The 23,880-nt window shown below is 51.1% G+C and overlaps 11 protein-coding genes across 11 annotated transcripts; 5 read left to right on the plus strand and 6 right to left on the minus strand.

The window, feature by feature from the left end:
- Positions 1–450: 450 nt before the first annotated feature.
- On the minus strand, positions 451–2,311 carry NECHADRAFT_83624 (uncharacterized protein; the record flags this gene model as incomplete). Its single annotated transcript, XM_003048822.1, has 4 exons — positions 451–623; positions 858–1,109; positions 1,164–2,181; positions 2,258–2,311. The coding sequence occupies 4 exons, from the start codon at positions 2,309–2,311 to the stop codon at positions 451–453; spliced, it is 1,497 nt and encodes a 498-aa protein (XP_003048868.1).
- Positions 2,312–3,514: 1,203 nt separating this feature from the next.
- Positions 3,515–4,217, plus strand: NECHADRAFT_83625 (uncharacterized protein; the record flags this gene model as incomplete). Its single annotated transcript, XM_003048639.1, has 2 exons — positions 3,515–3,797; positions 3,952–4,217. 2 exons carry the CDS (start codon positions 3,515–3,517, stop codon positions 4,215–4,217), a joined length of 549 nt encoding a protein of 182 aa, XP_003048685.1.
- Positions 4,218–4,508: 291 nt separating this feature from the next.
- NECHADRAFT_47041 (uncharacterized protein) lies at positions 4,509–5,617 on the minus strand (the record flags this gene model as incomplete). The annotated part of the gene is made up of 2 exons (XM_003048823.1): positions 4,509–5,393; positions 5,447–5,617. The coding sequence occupies 2 exons, from the start codon at positions 5,615–5,617 to the stop codon at positions 4,509–4,511; spliced, it is 1,056 nt and encodes a 351-aa protein (XP_003048869.1).
- A 594-nt stretch (positions 5,618–6,211) lies between these two features.
- On the plus strand, positions 6,212–7,893 carry NECHADRAFT_83627 (uncharacterized protein; the record flags this gene model as incomplete). Its single annotated transcript, XM_003048640.1, has 7 exons — positions 6,212–6,312; positions 6,365–7,081; positions 7,139–7,319; positions 7,401–7,444; positions 7,498–7,624; positions 7,688–7,796; positions 7,847–7,893. The coding sequence occupies 7 exons, from the start codon at positions 6,212–6,214 to the stop codon at positions 7,891–7,893; spliced, it is 1,326 nt and encodes a 441-aa protein (XP_003048686.1).
- A 322-nt stretch (positions 7,894–8,215) lies between these two features.
- On the plus strand, positions 8,216–10,396 carry NECHADRAFT_83628 (uncharacterized protein; the record flags this gene model as incomplete). The annotated part of the gene is made up of 6 exons (XM_003048641.1): positions 8,216–8,370; positions 8,419–8,487; positions 8,538–9,047; positions 9,098–9,328; positions 9,375–9,661; positions 9,711–10,396. The coding sequence occupies 6 exons, from the start codon at positions 8,216–8,218 to the stop codon at positions 10,394–10,396; spliced, it is 1,938 nt and encodes a 645-aa protein (XP_003048687.1).
- A 435-nt stretch (positions 10,397–10,831) lies between these two features.
- Positions 10,832–11,428, plus strand: NECHADRAFT_106302 (uncharacterized protein; the record flags this gene model as incomplete). Its single annotated transcript, XM_003048642.1, has 2 exons — positions 10,832–10,901; positions 11,031–11,428. The coding sequence occupies 2 exons, from the start codon at positions 10,832–10,834 to the stop codon at positions 11,426–11,428; spliced, it is 468 nt and encodes a 155-aa protein (XP_003048688.1).
- Positions 11,429–11,542: 114 nt separating this feature from the next.
- NECHADRAFT_70940 (uncharacterized protein) lies at positions 11,543–12,697 on the minus strand. The gene is made up of 2 exons (XM_003048824.1): positions 12,471–12,697; positions 11,543–12,421 (listed from the first exon to the last, which is right to left on the minus strand). The coding sequence occupies exons 1-2, from the start codon at positions 12,599–12,601 to the stop codon at positions 11,662–11,664; spliced, it is 891 nt and encodes a 296-aa protein (XP_003048870.1). The 5' UTR covers positions 12,602–12,697; the 3' UTR covers positions 11,543–11,661.
- A 1,267-nt stretch (positions 12,698–13,964) lies between these two features.
- Positions 13,965–14,962, minus strand: NECHADRAFT_95408 (uncharacterized protein; the record flags this gene model as incomplete). The annotated part of the gene is made up of 3 exons (XM_003048825.1): positions 13,965–14,416; positions 14,464–14,551; positions 14,600–14,962. The coding sequence occupies 3 exons, from the start codon at positions 14,960–14,962 to the stop codon at positions 13,965–13,967; spliced, it is 903 nt and encodes a 300-aa protein (XP_003048871.1).
- Positions 14,963–16,568: 1,606 nt separating this feature from the next.
- On the minus strand, positions 16,569–21,136 carry NECHADRAFT_70944 (uncharacterized protein; the record flags this gene model as incomplete). Its single annotated transcript, XM_003048826.1, has 3 exons — positions 16,569–17,524; positions 17,578–20,723; positions 20,779–21,136. 3 exons carry the CDS (start codon positions 21,134–21,136, stop codon positions 16,817–16,819), a joined length of 4,212 nt encoding a protein of 1,403 aa, XP_003048872.1. The 3' UTR covers positions 16,569–16,816.
- A 687-nt stretch (positions 21,137–21,823) lies between these two features.
- NECHADRAFT_47054 (uncharacterized protein) lies at positions 21,824–22,886 on the minus strand (the record flags this gene model as incomplete). Its single annotated transcript, XM_003048827.1, has 2 exons — positions 21,824–22,684; positions 22,743–22,886. 2 exons carry the CDS (start codon positions 22,884–22,886, stop codon positions 21,824–21,826), a joined length of 1,005 nt encoding a protein of 334 aa, XP_003048873.1.
- A 224-nt stretch (positions 22,887–23,110) lies between these two features.
- On the plus strand, positions 23,111–23,878 carry NECHADRAFT_70947 (uncharacterized protein). Its single transcript, XM_003048643.1, has 2 exons — positions 23,111–23,263; positions 23,315–23,878. Exons 1-2 carry the CDS (start codon positions 23,201–23,203, stop codon positions 23,762–23,764), a joined length of 513 nt encoding a protein of 170 aa, XP_003048689.1. The 5' UTR covers positions 23,111–23,200; the 3' UTR covers positions 23,765–23,878.
- The last annotated feature ends 2 nt before the right edge of the window (positions 23,879–23,880 follow it).

Raw genomic sequence — 23,880 nt, forward strand, 5'->3', positions numbered from 1 at the left:
TAGAGATGAAGAAACTGTGAAGAAATTTTAGAGGTGGGAAGAAACAGCTTAAATGCTTTAGGCAGCTTGAAACATCTGGAGATTAGACCCGATCCTTCAGGCTTTTTGGCGTGGTGTTGGTCGACCCCGGTCCATCAAGTCGGTTCGTATAGCCACCCACGGACCAGATTCTGCAACTAAGGAATCCGTCGCAAGATTTTTAGATTGGGGCTGTTTCAAGACATTGGCACCTGCACACAATTTCCTCTCAAATGAGTGGTAAAAACACAATGCTCAAATCGCGCCCCCTCGTGTAGAAGCTTCTCTCGTCTAGCCTTACTGGGGTTTGCCTGGAAGTCCAGATTTACAAGGTAGTTGCCAAAGTCGAGGTTTCCCATTCAGCCGCAGACAAAATTGCAGGGTTGGTTTCATGTTAAGTTATGACCTGACCTCAGCCCCATCCCATCATTGCTAGACGACGTCTCTTGGTGACTCATCCTTGAGCGTCGATCCTCCGCAATGCAATCCTGATCTGGTAACTGCTTGATCCAAACGGTGGATGCTGACAAGCGGGCCAGTTTCCCGGCAGTTTCCTTTCTCATCAAAGCCATTGAACGTCTTGACGTCTCTCCTCTCCCGCCTCCCTCTATATCCGACACATAAAAATGCGAGGTTATATAAAAGGGCATTCCACCACTTATGCCCTTGGCTCGTTTGACATGATCTTCAATGACAGACCCATCCACCAATTGCTCATCATCGTGCACCCAGCCGCGCAAACCGTTTTCGCCCACCTATCCAACCAGAACCAGCCAATAAAGAGAACCCCAGGCTTATCACAAGCACAGAGACGAAGAAAATAGTTAGATAAAACGTACCTGTGATACTTTCTCCGTCTGATGTAGTGAAGGTGCCCCAGGTGGCCCAGGAGAATTCAAATGCTCCAGCGATCACCAATGCCGAATAAACACTAACAAGGAACCAGGTATAGAAGAGTGTAGTTTCTCTGTGATGGTTCAAGCACAAGTCATATGGACTCAAATCATCAACTTGGCTGTTGGTCTGGGACCCAGCCCCCATTTCCTGGAGCTCAATGGATCGTTCGTTTTCGGGACTATTACTTGCCCATTCTATTTTCTTATTAGTAGAGGATCATTCCAGACTAAACTCGCTGAGTCACTCACCATCGTAAAACTCAATGGCAGAAATAACAGGGAGCCCGAGGAGAACCAGGGGCAGAACCTGCCCAAATCCCCATTTAAGGCTAATGGGTGATTGGCCAGGTTCAAAGCTCCAAATAATAAAGAACACCATCTGGAATATCGAATATACGGTATAGAAAAGAAGCCAAATGAGTTCAGTAAAAAATGACTGGCGGAACTCGGTGCACACAATGCGCAGGAGTTGCGCATGAAGCATCATTCCTGAAGATGTATGGACATCCACCAGCTCCCTCTCATTGTAGGAAACTGTTTCTTGGTCGAGGTGTTCTTGGATGTCGGCCTTGAACCACTGGCGAATGGTGTTAAAGACGCTGGAGGCCCATCTTTCGGGTGACTGCCGAAAGCTCGTCGAGTAGAGCTCCAGTATTCTGCGTCCATAGCCGCACACAAGAGCGGAAATGATCGCAGATGTAGCCAAAGTTACCGTTAAGCCAAATTCATAGTCGTCCGGTGTAGAGTTCAGGAATTCCTCTGCCGGTCCGACAGCACATCGTAGTGTAATACTTGGCTCCATGACCTGGGTTAGGACCAATTGGGGCAGCAAACAACCGATTGTCACAACCATTATGATGACCCGTACAAGTCGAAGCCACTTAAACTTGTCAAGATTATCTCGTAAGATGGTTGTGGCGGACAAGTGAACAGTGGAGGAAAGCAGCGCGATGTTGACTGCCAGGCAGTACGAGTACGCAGAGACCTTTTCGGCATCAAACCCCGGTGCACCATACCGAAGAAGATATATAGTCAGTGTGAGGGCAAAGGAAGTGAATAAATGCTGGTCGGAAAGGGCTTTGAGGAAAGACTCCAAAGCCGCGATGCGCTGTGCTCGAACCCTCTCGCTGATCGGTTTACGTCGAGGAAGCCCAATGATGACATTGTCGAGTGAGCTATATCGATCAGGTCGAAGCGCTTGTCTGAAATATGCAATCACTATAAGTAGAATAGTGATGAGTGATGAGATGGCAAACGAAATCAACACCTATATTCGGAATCTGTCAGTGCGTGCAATTTCTCAACCTACCTACTCTCGAGAAGGTAGGTCGACATTGACTTACACCAATCCCTGCCACGTCAGGGTCTACAGCGTCTTCAGGGATACAGGGTTCCATTACAGGCAAGATAGAAGAAACAAGGAGGGGGTGGCACAGAGAGGATGAGAGGGTGGGGAGGAAGAAAAGAAAGAAAGAAGAATCAGGCTCGGAATCCGAAGACTGGATTAAAGAGGCCTTCCCTCGACGCCATGTTTTGTTATTGCATCTTGGCGCAGCAGGCTGTGGTATCTGTGTCCTGCCTGGCCGATTGCAATAACCAGTTTACTGATTACCTAGATATCTTGGTCTATAATTAGATAGCAACGGCTCGGCTGTCCTTGAATTCGTCTTGGAAGTCTGTGCCAAGCGAGGAAATAGACATTTGACATGCGAACGTGGTAGTTTGGTGGAAGTCCGCAACATAGTTTCTTATAGGCCGCAATTTATAGAACCTTATGATAGGGCCAGAATCAAGTTACCAACAATGAATAGAGAGAATAAGCCTGATAAAGTCCAAGTAGAAGGATAAGGGCATTGGATAGCCCATCTTTTTTCTTGATTTTTATCTTGAACTTTACGATTAACAAGAAAGCAAAATAGATACTGATGAACCATAAAAGTAGTACCCACCATATATCCGGGCATTCGAGCTCAGTGTGCCAAGCATCAGCCCCCTAAGATTGTCAGCGACATAACTCTCCACCAATGCTCGTGAGAGCCATCTCCCGGCAGCATAAATTATGGTTACCCTTTCACAGTTCGCTCAGTAGCCGTGTCCTCGAGTCTAACAGGATGACTTGTCCCTGGAATCATCGGCTGCCTGCAGGCAATCCCGTGACGTGCACGCACATCTGACAGACACCAGCAAACAAACCGGCAACTTCCCGAACAACCATCAAACACTTGTCTGTTTTTCTCTGTCCTCATAAGTACGGCGATTCCAGGCAACCATCAATTTCTGGAATCTTCCACGCTCGCTGTTCACGACTATTCACCGTTAGCCCGCTGCTCTTCGCATCGGTCTATGTGAATTATAGAGCACATAGTCGGCACAGTGCGATTGACAACTGAACAACTACACTTCATCCTGGAACAAGTCGAGGATATATGAACAAATACTTCACGTCCACAAGTATAAATACGCACGAGCCCCCTTTCATCTTTCTTTGTTTTCTCTCTCCTCACCTTTGACGACAACGATCACGACAACACTCACGACGAAACCTCTCAACACAACTCAACACCTCATCCACACCAACAACACGACAAACTACCTCCACCATGTCCTGGCAGAAGGAGATTCGTCCAACTCGGGAGAACTCTAGTCTTCCACTCTACGACAACGCGCCCGAGGTGGCCGTAGAGTCCGAACCTCTCAGCCGCCGGGAGCAGCGACGTCAACGTCGCCGAACCGCGCGCAACTTCTCCGAGGTTGCTCAAGTCGCCACTGCCGATGATCTCGAGAACGAGCCCAAGGTACGCAAGCCCGCCAAGAAGGGTCGAGATTTCGCTAACAAGAAACAGGATGGCCAAGACGACGCCAATACCACGGCCGAGATGATTGGTGAGTCGAGCAAGGACTCTCCCTCCGATACCCCAGTCGCATCTTCCTCTGACCCTGAGACCGGCAGTCCTGAGGATGAGGAATGTGGCGAGAAGACGGGCAAGAGGGAGTAAACCTTGGACTACGCGAGGATGAACATGCTGACTTTGAACAGATGACGATAATCCTCCAACACCTGGCCTCCATGGCACAAACAACGAAAACCGGAACCACGATGCCCAAATACTCAACGGCCTGAACGCAAGTGTTTACAAGGCACCGCCACCAGGACAAGGTGAGTTTACCGCCGACGAAGACGAAGAGGCTATTCCGATGATGACTTTTTGGGGAGCCACGAAGATGGCTCTGGAGAATCTAGATTTCCTTTGTCAGACAAACATCCGATTACGAGATACGGACTCCCGAGCAAGACTTGGTTGAGATGACAGGTTTGAGCTCAACCTCTGCCTCTGTCGATTTTAAGATAGCACTGCCCTGACTCAACATGGGGCCAAACTTAGATAGTGAATAAATACCTTTCTTTTGGGAATTTATGCCTTGCACCAAGTAAAACCCTTTAACTTGTCGCTCTCGTAAGAAGACTCAAGCAGTTAACTCTTGACGTGATACTTCATATCCAATTTAGTGCGATTGACCTAGAGTGGAATGCCAGTGCCAGTCGCGGCTTGTAACTATACTCCCTCTGCCCCAATTTATTATACATAGAATCCCTCAGTTTCCAACCTGCACGACAACCTTTCCAAAGTGCTTCCTATCCCACTGATACTGATAGGCCTCCTTGAGCTGCTCAAAGGCAAAGATCTTGGAATCAACCACAGGCTTCATCTTGATCGAGTCAATAGCACGGTTCATCTCCTCAAACTGCACCTTGGATCCGACAAAGATACCACGAACAATGCAAAGATGGTTAAGAACGTCCATCAGCGAGGGCTGCTTGTCCGACGAAGAGAGGAACCCGATAATGGTGATGACTCCGCCGAGCTTGATGCTCTTGAGCGACTGCTCAAGCGTGGCAGGACCGCCAACCTCGATGATGTGGTCAAAGCCTAGACCCTTGGGGGTCAGGGCTCGTGCGGTCTCGCCCCAGTTGGGCGTCTCGCGGTAGTTGATGACGTGAGAAGCTCCCAGCTTCTTGAGGGCGTCGACCTTGTCGTTTGAAGAAGTTGTGGCAACAACGGTGGCCCCAGCAGCAACGGCAAACTGGATGGCTGCGAGACTCACACCGCCGGTGCCTTGGGTCAGTACCCAGTCACCAGCCATGACAGCCTTGGACTGCAGTCCGTACAGAGCATTCCATGCCGTCAGAGGTGCACAGGTCAGGGTGCTAGCTTCAATGGCGTTCAGGGACTGCGGTGCCTGAACAAGACCGTATTCGGGAAATACACCGTATTGACGCAGTGTGCCGTCAATGGCTCCTCCAAGGCCGCTTGATACTCCTTCTGGAGTGATTTCACCAGTCTGGTGACGTTCATTGAAGAGTGTGCACACCCTATCGCCCTTGGAGATGCCGGTGACCTTGGGGCCAACCGCCACAGCGATACCAGAAGCATCCGAGCCAGGAACAACAGGAAGGTTCATCACAAAAGGGTAACGGCCCTTCATTAAAGTTAGCAAACATTATTCCAACTCAATGTGTCATTGGGTCTTACCCTTGGGATGGCAAGATCTCTGTAGTTGAGCGAGACGGCCTCAATCTCAACCAACACATCATGGTCGCCAAGCTTGGGGAGCGGGATGCTCTCCTTGAGCTCCAATCCATCGAAGTTGCTGGGGTCGGTTTCGCGGAGAGACCAAGCTCTGGTGGAAGTGGGAGTAGCCATTGTGACTTGGTAGAATGTAGATTTCGAAAAGAGGATTGTTTGTGAATGGATGTTTTGCTTGTTTGTTGTTATTGAAAAGACTTTTAGAGAAGAGACCATCCGTCTTATTTATACCAGTTTGGCCTCTGGAATACAGGATGGTCGTGTATACTGAGCTTGATTTGATGTCTATTTCCGATACACACGTCAAGTCGGACGCTACGGACAACCCCTGCTCGCAACTTGCATGACATGAATCGGGATCTGGGCTACACGGCCCCACCCGTCAGGCACCGGCTTAAGCTACCTTTTTTCAGCAATGACTTCATATGTGCAAAGAAAACATGTGCCCATCTTGCTGCGCTTACTCAATCACTACTCGGAGCTTTTACATAAAACATCCCTCCACCAACATGACGACGTCTGTGGATATAGGGTAGCGGTCCGGACCCACCGGAGCTCCGTGTCAGGTATCGGCCGACCCCTGCTAGTGCTGAAGCTATTCCCAACACAGACTGACAGGCCCTTCTCAAAAGACATCCACCCACGGCCGACCCTTGTTCAGGTTCCAAGTCAAGCACACTTGCCGCAACTCTTCATCTTTAACTCTACACAATGAGCTCTCCAAATCAACTGGCTCCAGGGTCCTGCTTCACCTGCAGACGCCAGAAGCAGCGATGTGATAGGCTCCTCCCGCAGTGCTCCCGCTGCACCTCGTACGTCTTTTATTCCCCACAGCCTCTACTGACACTGATCATCATCCCATAGCAAGGCGATTGCCTGTGATTATAAAGCAACTACTACATCCCAGACAAGCCCCTTTTCACCCGGAACTCAGATAGAGGCGGCCGTGCTAGTACATCTTCGAGACTCGTGCAGTTTTGACTTGACACCGCTGGCCGAACGCTACTTGATATGGGCAGCATGTGCGAGTGACAGCGTAGGTGATGAGGGCAGCCATGCTCAGCCCACACTGTCCACACTTGCCCAAGACATCTTCAGCGCAGGCGGTGCGAACCTGCACACTATGATTGAGACTTACTTTGCCATTGCGCACAGCTGGCTTCCCATATTGGACAAGGAGCAGCTGTATCTTGATACAGATCATCTCTTCAGATACCCGGGATATCAAAATGATGTCACTGCGCTTTTACTTGTTTGCATCTACATCTTTATACAGCAACCGTGTCAGCACCCAAACCATTCAGTCAGGTCTGCTTTGTACCGCACAGCGCGGCGCCTATTCTTTCTCCTTCAGACATCAGCTCATGTCTCGAAAATTGCTCTCCTCCAATCTGGTATTTTACTGGTTGCATACGAACTTGGTCATGGCATGAGCAAGGATGCCTATGGGACTCTTGGTGTGTGCACGAGTCTCGCGCAGCAGCTGAGTCTGGAACCGACCGGCTGTGATCGAGACATGATACAAAGACCCGAGATAACGCAACTTGATCTGTGCTGGAGCGGGATTGTGCTACTTGATAGGTAAGTACCATCATCAAGAAAATCCAAGACTTGTGACTATGCCAACGGCTCTTATAGAACCATCATGCTATCCGACTTCGAATACCATGTACCACAATCCGTTGGTTTCAACCACCACTTCGCAAGTGCCGCAGTTGCCAAGGCATCGGATGAGGATCTCTATGGCGACGACTTGGCTCGCAAGTTTTTGGCACGAGCAAAAGTCGCTCTGCACATTGGCAAGATACTCGACGCCGTGGTCAATTCAGACTCAAAGCAAAGAGAAGAAGCAGAAACAACTCTCCACAGGCTAGTAAGCTCTCTCATAACAAGAACACAGGGCAAATCTTTTCCATTATGTGAGGCATTAGCAATGTCTCTCAGGTAAGTATTCTCACTTTTGGGAAGCAGGCCAGTTATGCTGACGTTGTGAGCAGCGCTTTGGCTATCTTGTACTGTCTACGTGACAAGCAGATATCCACCCTCAGTAGCCCCGCGACACGTTCGGCTGTTCAGTGCGTGCACAATATTGTGTTTGACACATTTCACACTGAGGGTGAGATTGTGCGTCATAGAGGTTGGGTTAATAACAGTCGGCCCTGCTTTATTGGCATATGCTGTTTGCAGGGTGCTGCTATTCGCATGGATCGCTTGTATGTGGATGGCCTTGCGGGTGAAGACTTGAAGGAGCTGCGAAGCACTCTTGAGTCATTCAGTACTCGTTGGAAGCTCGGAGGTAAGGCCTGGAACATGGATTATAGCACACGGATACTAATTATTTTACAGAGTCTTTCATCGAGGCATTAAACGCAGGGAGAGAGGATTTATCGTAGGATAGGTATCGAAGCATAGGGTAGGCAAATAAAGTCGGACACCGGACATCATTTTACCACCCGATGTCCGAACCGTGGGCAGAAAAACTGGGTCAAGTCGTCAGCTCTCCCCCCAAAACAGGCAACCCGGTCCTTAAAAAGCCCTCCGACCCCCGGGTTTATCACCTTGAACATCCCCTTACCTCCGGACGTCGCGACTTTATTCAACCTCCGTAGATTTCTCGTTTAGTTCATTTTTCGTAAATACTACTCCTTTGTTTAACTTTACAAGTCTCTTGGCATCGCTTCACTCTTTTTTGTACTACTCTTTTGTGTGTTTGTCATGGAGGACTGCCTCGTTAGTCGGAGCGGCGAAAGCGCCCGGTCCGGATTAGCAGAACAGACCAAGACAAGGGCTTGCGTCAACTGCGCTCGACTAAAGATGAAGTGTCAGTGGCCTAATTCAGGCGCTGGACGATTAGAGAATAGCTGTTCAAGGTGAGAAATATCCCGTTGCAAAAAAGGAACAAAAACTCATCATCGCAGATGTTCTCGAATGAAGCTAGAGTGTCGAGTACCAGAAACAACACAGAGGAAAAAGCGCGGAAAGTCAACGTACGTAATCTCACCCACCTTGTTTTCACCTCACTGACACTCTCATACAGAAGAGTGGCTCAACTGGAGAAAAAGATTGACGGCATCGTGTCTCTCCTCGCCGCTCAGAAAGGCCTCTCCCCCTTGACACCCGAGAGCCCCCAAGATGTACCATCGCAGCAGCAGACAATCCCTGAAGACATCCAGGCAGTCCCGCTTGCCCAGGATCGCCTCCCGCCGCCTCCTATCATTGGGCGTCCTGATGAGGACTATGCAGACCTGGAGTTATTCCCAGGCTTCCGCATCACCCATGATGAGGCTGCGAAACGGTTAGAGGTGTATCGTCGGGACTATGTGCCCGAATTCCCCTTTGTGCCCATGCTGGATTCACTCGCGTCGCATGAGTTTTATTCCGAGTCGCGATTCTTGTTCTGGACTATTCTCGCTGCTGTCTCGCCGCTCAAAGAGAAAGTGCAGATGGAGTTTAAAGCCTGGTTCCGCAAGTACCTCGCTGAGCATGTAGTCATGGGCCAGGAAAGGTCACTAGACATTCTTCAGGGGATATTAGTCTACCTAGCCTGGTAAGTTGATCATTATCTGAACGTGGTTGAACACTAACTAACACTTCCAGGAACGACTTTCACTTCTATGGAGACCTACAGGTCACCAGCATTATCCAGCTGGCCATTGGTCTCATAATTGACTTGAGATTAGACAGACCAGCTGGAGCTATCCTCGGTGCCCCGCGAAGCTTACTGGGAGATGCATGGACTTCAATGGGCAAGCCATGCTCCAAGATCAAGACAGATCAATCGTCACAAGACAAGAGAGCCGTGCTGGGGATGTACTACATAACAGCCATGTAAGCCGCCATGCTCTACCTTACTGAGTAAAACTAACATAGCCAGACTGAGTTCATTCTTTAAAAAGAACACCATCGTGCCGTGGAGCAACCATCTATCACAATGCTGCGATCACCTCATCGAGGCACGCGAGTACGAGTCCGACCTGTACCTCGTGGCTCTCGTCAGGATGCAGCACCTAGCTGAGCGTGGCTTCAGTGCCATACCCGCCGTCGACTACTTGGATCCTACTCCTCCGACATTTAGAGGCCATGTTGCCATGACCATGAACAATGTCCAGCGCGAGCTGGAGAGACTCTCCAAGTTCCAGCCAGACTCTGTCAAGCAGAACCGTAAGCGCATACACCTCCTGGCACACCACGTGTACTGACAGTATAAAAGGTGCATTCTGGGCTCATTATTACACCTTGCTCGTCCGACTTTACGAGCCCACCATCCTCATGCGGGCAGCCCCCCTCAACACCTCAGAAGGAACCCTCGCGGAACCACTTCAGCATTCTGAGTACATGTGGAAATGCCTAGAAGCAGTAGCAGACTCATTCAAAGAGCAACTCGCCATCCCTGCTGCTCAAATGTCCACCCTTCCTGTGACGGTCAACTGCGTCCTCGCGTTTGCGACCGTCACAGCCTCACGCCTCATCCTTTCAGAAAACTCTCCAGATTGGGACACCAGCCTTGCACGGCGACGACTCAATTTTCAAGATACACTCAAAGGTTTGAGCGATCATTTTGAAGCGGCAGATCAAGAAGCACTCCGCCTCGACCGAAGACGTCGCGTAATGGAAGACGGCAGCAGCGTGTTTCTAAAATGCAGCTTCAAAGTACGATGGATTCGACAATGGTACACGTCCAAAATACCACAAGAAGAACAACAACAGCAGCATCAGCAGCAGCAACATGTCCAAACTCCATGTACAGCGCTGGCGCAGACACAGAGCGTGATAGAGCCGACACCAGACTGGGCGGCCAATTTCCAGTTTGACGATGACTTTTGGGCGGATTTGATGACGGGGTACGATGCTGATGCTTTGGATACGTCGCTTGCGAGTGTTGCACCGGCACATTAGAATCAAAGACTTGCAGGTCAGGTTTATTTGTATATTAATTGGGGTTTATTGTTGAGATATCCATAGACGGGTTTGGGCTGGGCAGCCCGATCATTGTATCACCGCTTTTCATCGCTCTGGGCCATTGGGCACAACTTGGCTCAAGCATCAAAATACAGACTCTTCAATTGAAGCAATTAATCCCCTGTGTAACAAATAATCATACATGCATGCGAGCTGACCAAAAGAAGCAATTCCGGCGCCGACATCCCCCGTCCCCCGTTGGCGGGTCAGGGTCAGCCTCACCGAGTTTCATTTCCCGACCGCCGGGTCCCCCTCATCTGCCGGCAGATCCCCTCAACAAAAAGTAACAGAAGACACTATTCAGAGTCTTTCAACCTACAATTGAATCCCAATTGATCAGATATACATTTGACTCAATAGTGCAACGACACAATGGCTCAGAAACCAATTCGCGACTGGGTCTATTTGGCCATCATCTCGGTGCAGCTCTTTGGCATGTTTGGTATGTAGCTGTTCTGTGCAGTTGAGCTCTGTGTTCATGAGTTGCTCTGCTCTGTTTACAACAAGCCCCTCATAACTCAATGCTCAATACTAACATCCTTAGTCCTCGACTTCACCCCTCTCTACCCAGACTCCCTCTACGGAAACCCATCAGCGCCCTTTCACTTCCTCACCATCATCCGCGACACCTACCTCACCGTCTCGGGGGATCCCTTCTTCGGGGACAAGTTCGTCGGTGACTGGTTTCACGGCTTTCTCTGGCTTGAACTACTTGTCCAGTGCCCTCTAGCCATCTACATCGTCTCCCAGCTCTCCTCCAAGAGCCCATCCTCAGGCGCAACTGAACTTGCTGGCCTGGCTTTTGGCTGCCTCACTGGCATGGGCACCGTGGCGTGTGTTTCTGAGTTGATTCCTATGGGCCCGGAGCTCGTCTCAGAAGAGCACAAGACGAACCTTCTCTACGGAACTTATCTTCCTTTTCTCATCATTCGTAAGTCTCCAGACATGCTTCACATGGGTGTTTACTAATGCTTGAAAGCCGGCGTCATGGCCGTTGACATGTACACAAGGCTCCTACGTCGCGTGAGCACCGACATCAAGGCAAAGACACAGTAGATGAAAAGGCAACAGGAATAAGGTTGTACAAAGCCGCATATGAATTATCAGGCTTTCAGATTACAAATATCACTTGTTCCCAAACAACTCCCAAGATCCGTCCAAAAGACTCCAGAAATGCACGAATGAACAGCGAAAAAGAGGCTCTAGTCTATTCTCTTGTTTTGCTGCTTCGAGTATCCCCATCCATTGCCCACGCTGTTGATTCCATATCCCAAGGGAGTCGCACCGCCAAGTGATCGCCCCTTGAGCCTCCTAGGCAACACGACGCCCAGTGTGTACATGGCCGCGACTAGCACGCCGGCGCCAAACGACACGAGGCTGTAAAATACAGTGCTGGCGTAGATGTGACCACCCAAGCCCTGCCACTCAACGCGTCCCTCGGTCTTGGGCAGCGCCGGTGTAGGGAACCAGCGCACTGACAGGCTCAGAGGTAGCGGGTCGCCAATAACGAGCTTCCTAGTGAACGAGCCTTGCAGGTGGCTCAGGGGACTCGTGCTGTATGCGATGGCCGAGTCGAGCACGCCGCTATCGTGGGGGTGCAGGTGGTGCTTGGGCGTGCTGTGCAACAAGACGTTCATATGTGTGCTGACGTGCATGTGGCTCAGCTGGAGTGTTCCAGCGAGGGCGAAGACGAGAGGGATGTATTGCCTATCGGGCAGCTTCTCGCCAACAACCTCGACCTCAGGAGCCGGTCGCGAGGGGAGACGGCACGATAAGGGCGCGTCCGAGTGGATGTAGAACTCGAGGAGGTGGAAGAAGGGGTCGTCGATGATGGGAATGGTGCAGTTGGTCTCGCCTTCGGTGCCGTAGTTGAACTCGAGGGGACGGCCGGTCTCGTTGCACACGGGGAAAGGAATCCATTCGATTTCGTGCTTTTCGTTTTCGAGATGTTCGCCCGTTTCCCTTGAACAAGTTAGCAGGCATGAGGACATTTGACAGTAACAGAACGTACGAGCTACGGCTCATGCACTCGACAGGAATCGAAGCACCATAGAGATAAGACGGAAGCCCTTCCTCATGAGTAGCAGCGACCAGGGGCGACAATGCGCCGAGGACGACAGCCCAAGTCAAGGCGGCAAACATGTTGGGAGAAGCGGCGCAAGAGGTTTTAACTTGACTGCTTGAAGCGCCGGGGCAATCAAGATCATGACATGGCTCGATCAAAAAAGGCTTGCGTACGTTTCTCTCTTTGCCAAGCACCAGAAACTCGCGGGTTGAACAATGTGGAGATGCCACCCTGGTTCCAATGCTGGCGGCGGATCACGTGGTTGGTTGATCCAGGGGGAACGGGAATGTTGAAGATGTAGGGCAGCGTGTGACGAATGTTAGTATTAAAGAATGGTAAACTGGCTCTTGTCGGCAGTTTGTTTCATATCTTACACCATTTCGATTCATTACCTGCGACGAGGCAAGTTGTCTTGGGGGTTCAATCCGTCATCAAGGTAATCTCAACCTTCAGTACCTACACCAAGAGCCAGTCGACATTACCACTAGTGCTCTTGCAGTCAGGTTAGAGAAATAGCTATGTAAAATGCAGACTGATAAATCTGAAGTTTTATTCTTGGGTATATGATCTTGTTGTCAAGAAAACACACTGTTTACCTCCCCTTGTCTTTGCCCCTGCTCTGGATGATGCCTGTTGACCTCTCTGCCAGAGGGACCTCCGTATGTCCTCACACTTTTTTATATCGAATGGTTCCTTGACAACACGTTATGACTTGCAAGACAATTTGCGGCTTAGGATGAGGATAGTATACACGAGGAGGCAGACAGTCGGGGATATCTGTATAGCTTTTGAGAGTAACGTCTCACTTATACATCATCGCGGTCCCCGGGGACGGGCCGTTTCCGTTCTGGCTCATCACTTGCACGCTGACAACGATACCGTTGAAGAAGCATAAAACGACGTTTGCTTTCTCGACTTAAATCTGGTTAGAGTCCTGCCTTCATCAATGTGACCTGTGCGCTATTCGTTTGCTGGTTGGTACGTCGAAGAGGGGCCGCTTTCAGGAGTTTGAGACTGTCCGACGCACGTCTGTTGGTATTTTCGTGGATGAAGGAGACAAGCTGGCAAATAGGCGGAGCGCTTTCAAGTGTCATGAAAAGACCCAGTTTTACTACAAAAAAAAAACGATTTTGGTATCGCATCGAGCTTGTAGATGCCCTGTTCTGCATCTGCACTTCAAGGCCGGCGGGCAGATCACTCAAGGCTTGCAAGCCAATAAGGTACGTTGAGTATTTCTTGCATCTAAGCAACTCTCTAATATCCTTTGAAACTGCTACCTAGTGCCATGTTTAGCGCTTGGCGGGCGCAGGTAGCCAGGCATTGTGCAAACTGGTGCATCTCCAACAGGCTGCAGATGCCACCACCCTTCCCTTTGTGCCTCAGGCCAGATCCAAAACAAACTGTCCATGGTATCTCAATTTCTCCTATTAGCAATCAGACTCACTCAATCTTTCCTGTCATGCAGATGACCTTCCACTCAATATCCCACCCCCTCCCTTCATACTTCTCCTCCAAATGCTTCCTCAACAACTCCCTAACCTCCTCCACGGGATGCTCTCTCCTCGTCTCCTCACTCCACGCCGCATTCATCAACCAAGCAAGCATCATTCCAAACGAGAGCACATACTCTTCAGCATTCTCGATGTGATAGCTTCCTGGGTTGGTAGTCACCTGAACGTCTACAAACCCTTTGCTCTTTAGGTGTTTCTCGATCCACTCTGGATCTGTCCAGTCGCCTTGGTTGTGCATTTGCATCTTTACTTCTTTGAGAAAGGGCGCTTCAAAGGGGAATGATTCAAAGGCGGATCTCATGTCGGGTTGCCAGAAGACGTTACTCTTGTGAAATGTCGTGGCGCCAAAGATGCCGCCCGGCTTGAGGATGCGCTTGGCGTCTACACATTATCAGAATTGTCTCGAGAGTTTGAGATACTTGACTCACCAGCTAGTACTGCATCGGGATCCGGAATGATGTGAAGTGCCAGGCCAAGTCCCATATGAGTAAAGCTGTTTTCTGGAAGGCCAGTGTTCTATCACTCGTTAGTATCCGACAACTCCAACTGCCTCAACCGGCTTACCGTTGCATCCAGCTTCTTGACCTCTATGTTTACCCATCCTTCCAGTCCAACTCTCTTCTTTGAGAGATTTACCATACCCTCCGCATTGTCTGCACTCAAAAACGTACTCTTCTCAAGCACATCCTTGGGCAGTATCTGCTGAATCTCATGAGTGAGGACACCACTACCACAAGCATTGTCGAAGAATGCCACTGGCGTTGACGTCTTGTCTGTGATACCCATTTGTCGAGGCAGAGGAGCGATCAGCTTGGGCATCATGTGTCGAGAAACGTAGAGCATCTGCTCTTCCATGATTCCCTTTTCCGGACTGTTGTATAGCTCTGTGAGCGTCTTCATGGCGGTGGCTGCCTCTGTTCTGGACATGTTGAAAGATCTTGTAGCTTTTCTTGCAAGCGAAAACACGTTCTTTATCATCGAGAGATTCATACAGATTAGTAGGGAAGTCTGGGTTCTGGGGCATGGATATATAGGCACCTCGAGAGAAGTATCCGAAAAGTCACCGCCGTACGGAGACTATCTCGGAGTGTTCAACAAGGTCCCCAGAATGCTTGGTAACATGCGCAAATATGAGATAATTAGTCCTGAAACTTGTTTCAGTCACATCGGTTATGCGAGTGTTGAAGACGGAACCATGTAGTCGTCCAGGCTTGGGCTCTCAAGACATGGGCAACAAACATCACCATCCACGCATCAACCTAACTAAAAGAACATGTATTTACACACTCAAGCATTCAATTATATAATGAAAGTAAAACAAACCAGAGCAAGTGACTCTATAACCCAACAAGTTCCCTCATCCCAACTCGCAAAGCAACTAAGCAAGCCACACCTCCATCTAACCCTTCTATCATGTCACCTTCTAAACGGATCCAGTAAAAAACACCTTCTAATCCAAGAAAGAGCGAATACAAAACCCCCCCCTTTTTTTATCCCAAAAAAGTGTTGCAAGCCGATGCCTTGGTCCTCGTCGAGGTGAGGTTTCGCATCGTTAAGTATCCTCGCCGCCTGGCTGTTGGATAACTATATAGATCATCTCGCCATACCAAATCATCGGTGTTCTCGTCGGTATGGACTACCAACTTCTCAAAATCTGTAATTGTCTGTTTGAGGAAGCTGGGAGGAAAACGTGGGCCCCAGCGATGCTCATTATGAGCTTGCAGTCATGTGCTTGGAGAAAGGAGTGTACTCGTAGCCCATGTGCTTGTGGTGATGTGCTCGTGGCAATCGCTGGGTAAAAGACTCACGCAGTTAAGCGCGGTCAACGTAATTTGATGCGTATGCATCATCGATGTGACTCGTGAAAGGAGTCTCGATTGTTGAAGGAGTCCAGCTCCCTCAAAGATACGTAGGAAACATGATTGTCGAAATCAGGTAAAGTAAAGAACAAATGGGAGGGGAGATATTGTCGAGTCTCTGCATTATCGGGTATCGTTTGTAAATTCCATTTTGAGCATGTCCACGTGAGGAAGCTCGGATTGGTTGTGTAGGTTGTAGTTGTGATTGTGAATCTTGATGTCGAAAGCAGCATTCCCTCACAGCGACAACCACCCAACTTATACCTCCAAAAACTCGCCACCAGGCTGCACACTTGTTAATAAACAACCCCTCACTCCAGCATCTGAGGCCTCATCTCACAGCCGTGGCACTCCACGGTTCGCCTACTTGCACAAAGTGAGGCGAACAACATGCAAGCCTCACCACCACAGAAAACCCAAGCCTCCCCCACGTCAACCGGGGGGCCTCATGATAACTTGGTCCCCGCGGGAACCGCAGCAGATCCTGTCAAAGGTGCAGAGCATGCATGTCAGCCGCACGCCTCTGCTTTCGGTCAATACGGTCATGTAGGGCGAGAGGCAAACTTGCCATGTGTTCGCCTTGCTGAGATGTCAGGTTATTCTTTCATCACCAACAGCAACATCAGTCAACACAGAGCCTCTCCTCTCTGGTAGGGCTCTGGCTTGACTCATCTCTGGGGCATTTATTCCATTCTTTTCCGAGGCAGGCTTCGTAGAGCCCCCGCCTTGGTTTATAATTACAATAGACCTTTGAACCTGTACAACGCACCCTCATGCCAATTGGCGCCTATAGCATATCCATCATCCCTTTAACTAAGAAACATGCCGCAGCCACAACTACTCAAGCTCCAATCAATCCTATGCCTCTATGATACTCGTCGCCCTCTTTCTCGTGTTTTCCATCTCCGTCAAACCTCACCCTCTATGCAAATCTGAGGCTTCCAGTCGGCACACGTTGAGACAGTCCATCCACCTCTCTCTTGAGAGCCTTGAGCACCCGCCTGACATCCGCGAGGTCTGCTCCGCCAGCATTGTTACCATGCCCAGGCGGCGGCAGCGCATCGTCACATCGCTTGAGGAGATCCGCAACAGACTGGCCAATGGCGCCACCCTTGCCTGCACCTCCTCGTCGGCGTACCTCGGCGAGCCAGTCGCTGACCACAAAAACAATCAACTCGATCATACGGTTGCGAACTGATCCGCTAAAGCCATAGTCCTGGCTATCGAAGACGACCTCTAGAACCCGAATAATCATGTCGTGAGACACGCCCAAGGTGAGGAATAATTGGACAGGCCAAGTAGGATCAGCACCAATCGTAGCATCTTGCTGGTGTGCCACTGCGTAGCGGCAGAGTTCGGGGAGAAGGTCTTGGATGGGGAAGATGAAGCTGTCGAGGGATGTGCGATGGGCAATGTTCTGGATCTTGCTGGTTACCGACTCATAAGGCATAGGAGGCGAGGGCATTCCAGGCTCTGAGTTCTCCAGGCGTGACATGACCTCGTCGTGTGTCTGCTGAATCAGGTTGCTCCAGGTACCCGAGATGGTCATGTGGTTGCGGTAGTCGGCAACATGGTAGATAAGGAGGCAAAGGTCATAGTAACCGGCCTGATCGGCATAGTCGTTGAACAGCTGCAGTACGTTAGCAATTGTGCCTCGCAAATCGCGTCTCCAGAACAACTCACCTCAGAGAGTCCTTGAATCTTGCCCTTCAGAGCGTCCTCAATCTCCAGTTTCCGCTCATCATCGATTCTCTCGTCTGCCTTGAGGCGCTCAAGTAGGTCGTCCTGAATATGCGCAATCTCCAGCAACTCGGTCACGCTATGGTTGAGCAGCTGCTGTTGCTGTCGGCTAACACCGGTAGTAGCGACGTTAGCGTTGGCCTTGGCCAGACTGAGCAGCCGGATACGGTCCTTGATGCCAATAGGGAAGTCAGAGTTGGCGAGCTCAGCCTGGACCTCAGCGGCATCAAAGAATCTGCTACGGTTCGTGTAGAAGCGGCAGAGCAGATCGGCATGTTCGACGTTAGTTCCAGCAAGACGCTGAAGGAAGGTGATAACGTGAGGCGAATCGATGGCCAGGATACGGTCGGTCCAGCCTTGTTGAATGTACCACTCATAGAGGTCAAAGTGGAACACCTCGTCATCAGACCCATTCACCACATCGTAGGCCTCAAGTCGCTTCGTGGCGATCAATGTCAGCCTACCATCAACCATCTCGGGCTCACTGCTCGAAGCAGCGTCGAGGTGACTCAGGGCGTCGTGAATCATATCGTAGCAGCGCTTGCGGTCGTTGAAGGCATCAGCGCGAGGGTCTCCCGCGGGCTTTCCATCGTTGACCCATGATAGAGCCGTGTTACCCCTGTCCTTCTCCCGGGCCACAACCAGGCAAAGCTGGATCGCCCCGGCGTAATACTTGAGCTCGATGTACTGTGCAACCGCGGTCTTAAGATTGGCAAAGGTCAGGCTGCCGGCCACCCTCTCAAAGAGCCTCAAGCTTTCGTGAAGAAGGCTTCGGGATTGGTTTGTGTTCGGAGGTTGGTCAGAAGCACGCTTGAGCTGTTCCTGTGCCTTGAAAATGACAACATCATCCGGACTACAGAAGCTACCGCATCTCCTTCGCAGAGCGTCGGCGACAGTTTCAACGTTTGAACCGCTCTCGATGTTGCGGTTAACAATAGCCTTAACCAGAAGCTTGGCGAGGTCCTTGCCGTCGGTTTGCGAGAAAAGCTTCTCATAAGTGAGGTCCTTGAGCTGTTGTTGGGCCGTAGCGTCAAGGCGGGTGTAAATATCGGCAACTCGCTCGTCAAACAGCATCAGCACGAAAGAGATGCCCTCAGAGATGCTCTCCATCAGCTTCTGCAGAGCGTGCAGAGCCTGGTGCTCAGCCTGCAGGGCAACTTCTTCTTGACGGCTAGAGACATGCTGCAGGTCGGACGGGCCTGACAAGCCCTGAATAAGACCCCGGTTGGAATCGAGGAATCGTCGAAGCCGCTCGAGGTTCTCCTGGACCGCGCTCAACTTAGGGAGAGGAATAGTAGAGCTGATGGTAACACCACCAGTGGCAGAAACGCCGGGTGTGATGACAACGGACTTCCAGAGCTGGCGAATCAAGCGGGAGAGGTACAGAGCTAGGGCGTCGTGTCGGGAAGAGAGTCTGACAGAGTCGGTAGTCAGAGATGTGCCGTCAGTCTCGGTAATGGTGGGCTGTCCACCAAAATCAACAAAGACAGATCTCGCCCGGTCCTCTGTTGCCTGATCAATGGCACGCGCAGCGCCTGGTCGAGAATCGCCACCATGACCGCAGGCTACAGCCAGGGCAGTTGAAACAGTCTCGACGCGACCGTACAGCTGAATAAACCGGCGGCAGACCTGCTCATAGCCTTCATCTCCCACGGCGCCCCTGATCGCCGAAGCAAAAATATCCACGAATCGCCTTCGTCGAATAATGTGCACACCTGTATTGGTGAGCACCGCAAACTCGCTGGGCGCCTCATCAAACTGAACAGCCAATTCGTTGCCAAATCCAAGGGGCTGTGGCGCTGCTGAGAAGGGCTTCGTAATCAGGCCAACGGCCTCCGCCCGGCTTCCAATGTCGATCCAACTTGCGCTTTCATAGTACTTCAACGGAGCTGTCGGGGGCGTGTCCTTAATACGGCCAGTCTCGGGGCCAGACACGAAAAGGGTATCCTCGTTCGGATTGGAGCCCCTACTGACGAAATCCAGAAAGTATCCGGGCGCAAATCGGGCACCTTGTCGGCTCTCGGTCAGCATGGCTGATTCTAAATCGGTTATCGTCTCGCCTCCAGGATAACCAGACCGGCGAGGGTGTTGGCTAGGAGGGAACTTGATGAATTGAACCTGCATGCTCTGAGGGGCCATGTTTGACTGGGAGCCATAAAGGTAGGATGCTGCGCTGGTGGCACTGAAGAATAGACGGCAGCCGGTGTTAGTCAGAGCCATCAAGTGAAGCTTCGATGCCTCCTGCTTAGAGATTGGGCTGATCGAGACAATACTTGATCGATCGTTCAACAACATGGACTGGCTGATCATGTGCGCAATATCGCGAAGACAGTGCACCTTCTCCTTCTCGATCACCTTGTTAAGACGGTCGGGGGCCTCCATGTGGTATGTTCGAATCGTCGATCGGCTCGAAAGGGTATAAACGAGGTTTCTCGAGTCGTCGATAACGATGTCCTTGAGGTGTTCGGGGGTCTTTTGTGACCAGAAGCCTCCTTGTAGAGTGACAACTGAAGACCAGCCAGGATTCGTGTGGTTAATCTTGCCGCAGCGATTTGAGAACCACTTCTCCTCGGACTGGTAGTACAGCTCGTGGATATCGATGTCATTGCTTCCTCCAAAGAAAATTCGGCCGTTCGCGGCTCCCTTGATGACTCTAACATCGGTGCCGCGGAGCGGGAGTTGCATCTTGGTCTGGTACAAGGAAACCGCCTTGGTTCCAGCAGGGGTGTCGGTCGCGGACACACCAAGAAGAGTGATTTCCGAAGACGTAGCAACAACCAGAATATGCGTGATCGTTCCAACAAAGATACCTGGCTTAGGTGGCACGAGCGCAACAGCGTGAATCGTGTGCGGCTGGTCCTCGAAGCCGATCAGCTCAGGGTCGGGATGGGTGTAGTCCCAGAGAAACAGAGAGTTGTCAATAACAACCCAAGCATGGTTGATCTCTGCAAAAAGACCCATCAAGGTTTGGAGCTCGCCAGTGTTGTAGTGATCGAAGACTTGGTTCGGGATAGGGTACATCTGCGTCTTGTGGAAGGGGGCCATGGGGGATTCTGTAGTTTCAAGGTCGTACTCAGAGGACGCGCCCTCTTAAGCACTGTCAGCTATCTTCTTCACTTCACACCATATCAACTGGGAACCTACGTCTGCAATATGAATCCAGGTCTGGGAACCGGCCATCGGCCTGGAGAAAGGTGTTGATGGCCTTGGCTGCCTTGACGACGGGAGGAACATTCTCGGATCGCGGAGGTGGCAGCGCGGTCGGCGCCACGAGACTCTCGCTCGTAGGTGTCCTTGAAGTAGGTGTCGTCGTGGTGACGGCTCGAGATGTCGATGTTGGGGCAGCCGTTCTGGATGTCGAGCCAGACTGGCTGTTCTCAGCTGCCTGGAACAGCTGGCGGCGCACGGGATCAGGGCCCGACTGGAACCTCGAGGTAACGGCCGGAGTGTTCAGAAAAGCGCCTGGAACTGGTCGCACCGGAGTGGTCTGTGGGAACGACATGATGGGCAGCAATATCGAGACCCGCGCCGGGCCTTTGCAGCTTCAGCGATGCCGTGCTATACCGCTGGACGCAGGTCGCGAACCACCATGCAAAGACGACGGGATTGCGCGTGTTGGAGGATGGCAGTAAAAGCCTCGAATCCGAAAGTCGCGCTTCTGGCCTCGTCGCAGCTCGTCGTGTCGGTCGCGTCGTCGTCCGGCCTGAGATGGGATGTATGGTCAGAGGTACACGCTGTGGCAGTGATAAACAATTTGACGAGAGCTTGGGGAGGCTGGAGTTGGAGCACCGGATTTTTCGCGACTGGGGCTTTGGCGCTAGGACCATTTGGGCGCAAGGCTGAGACTTGGGACCAGCAACCAGATGCTACGCGTTATGAGTGGACAAAGATTCTAGAAGCAAAGCATAATTTTGCGAAAGAATTGGCAAAAGTGTCGTTACTGCGCATAGCATTCTTTCTTTATGCCTTTCACATCTAAGACACTACCTCTCACCGATCATCTTGTAGCCTTCGGCGAAGTTGGTGTCATGTACGGAGCTTCAGTCACAGAGATTCCTTGTCACACTTCACACCCTCATGATTACTTTCTCTACTGCCTCTACTTCCTATCACATTCCTCCTTTTAAATCCACGTGTTTTGTTCATCCGCTACGCCTAACCTTTCCAAGTATCCATCCATGACCATCAATTACTGCTTCTTAGCCTCCCGAGCGGCCTTGCGCAGAGCCCTTCGTCGGATGTCCACGTGCATCTTCTTGTTGTAGAAGATAGTGATGGGGCTGTTGACGCCAGGAACGTTCTCAATCAGCCAGAGCATAAAGGAGTGGCTCCACCAAGGTGTGTATGTGTTGGGGGCAGTCTGGTAGCCACCCAGGCCAACCTTTCCAAGTGCGGCCTTGACAAAGTTGCGAGCATTAGGGACAAGCAGACTAGGGCGGCGGACCTTGCTCATGGCCGTGGTAACGAGGTGGCTCAGAACAAGGTAGACATCGACATTGTCATCAGCAAGCTCCGAGGACAGGGCGTTGCTCCACTGCTGAAGGAAAGCCTTGCTGCCAGAGTAGGTGGCCAGGTAGGGTGTAGGAGTCCAGCCACCGAAAGAGCCCATGGTCAGGATGAGGCCACGCTTTCGCTGCTTTAGGATAGGAGCAACAGTCTGAGTGACCCGAAGTGTGCCGATACAGTTGATGGTGATGATGTTCTGAAGCTCCTCCTTGGCAGTATCGAGGAAGGAAACGGGAATGCTGTGGCTCTGGCCGACGTTGTTGATCAAAATACCAACGTCGAGACCCTGGATAAGCTCGGCCAGTCGCTCGTAGTCGGCGTCGTTGTTCTGGGAAAAGTCCATGGCAAGGCTCTTGATTTCGAGACCCTTTCCGGGGAACTTTTCCTGGATCTCGGCAGCCAGAGACTCTAGCTTCGACAGAGTTCGGGAAACGAGGACGAGGTTGAAGCCCTTGGCGGCGAGCTGGAGAGCGTACTCCTTGCCAAGGCCATCAGAGGCGCCGGTCACGACAGCCCAGGTGCCAGGCTTGCCATACTTGCGAAGCTGCAGAAAACAGAATTAGTTATTATGTTACTCCAGCATAAATATCATGGCCACATACGTTGGTGCCTCCCAGAACGAAGGCGCTGAGCACGAGCTGGAGATAGCTCAACAGCTTGGAGCCGAGCACGAGGGCACCAATACCAGCAAGACTCCACTGAAGAGGCTGTGGCACGCGCTGGAAGAAATTGGAAATGGCGTCCATTTTGACGAATATTCAAACGGTCGCAACTCGAAGGAATAGGTTGTCGGAGGGAAAAGGACAGCTCCTCGATCAAGACTCTCAAGATCTGCAACCCCTCGGCTCTTGGCCCGCCAGGAACAATTAATTACCCCTGACGTTGTTGAGGTGGCCCAAGCTTTCTTCCGTCCCGCGGCCGCCGATTTACAGGTCCCTCCCACCAAAAAGCCCAGAGCCGATCTCACCATCCTACACTTTCAAAGACATCAGCGCGATCTGTGGCCAATTCTGACCGCACAATTGCAATTGTTGAGTATTTTGCATTCTATTTAGTGGCAATGGATCTTCTCAAGTCTATTCTTCCCGAGGCAAAGGGCATTCTGCCCTATCACATGCTTATCGTGAGTCCCTACTCTTCCTTTAGTCGACCGGCACTCAATTGACCGCTACAGCTCTCTATCATTTCCATTGGCAACTCGCTGCAGACGTATGCGACCCTACACTTCTCCCGCCGAGTCTACAACGGTCGATTCATCCGAAACGCGAAGCTGCCACCGAAGACGGCCACGTTCGAGCCCGAGGACTCAGTCAACAAGCTGGTGTCAGCCCAGAATGACCCCAAAGCCACTGACCAAATGACCCCTCTTGCGGGCAGGCTGTTTGGTACCTGGACCCTCATCACCTGCATCGTGAGATGCTACGCGGCCTACAACCTGCACATTGGCCCCGTCTACACCATTGCGTACTGGACCTACGTGGTTGCGCTGGGACACTTTGCTAGCGAGCTCTTCGTCTTCAAGAGCATGACCTTTGGTCTGCCCCAGATCTTCCCCTTTACTCTGGCTTCTCTCTCCTTGATCTGGATGCCTCTTGTTCGTGACCATTATGTTACGCTCAACTAGATGCGACAATGGGTATAGACAAGATCTATATATAGGGTAAATATGATGGTTGCCCCTAAAAAGGTTACACCATACGGTCTATAGACAAAATAGAGAGCGAAATTGTTTGGGATTAA

The sequence above is a fragment of the Fusarium vanettenii genome (genome assembly GCF_000151355.1).
Source record: "Fusarium vanettenii 77-13-4 chromosome 8 genomic scaffold NECHAsca_10_chr8_2_0, whole genome shotgun sequence".
Lineage (NCBI taxonomy): Eukaryota > Fungi > Ascomycota > Sordariomycetes > Hypocreales > Nectriaceae > Fusarium > Fusarium vanettenii.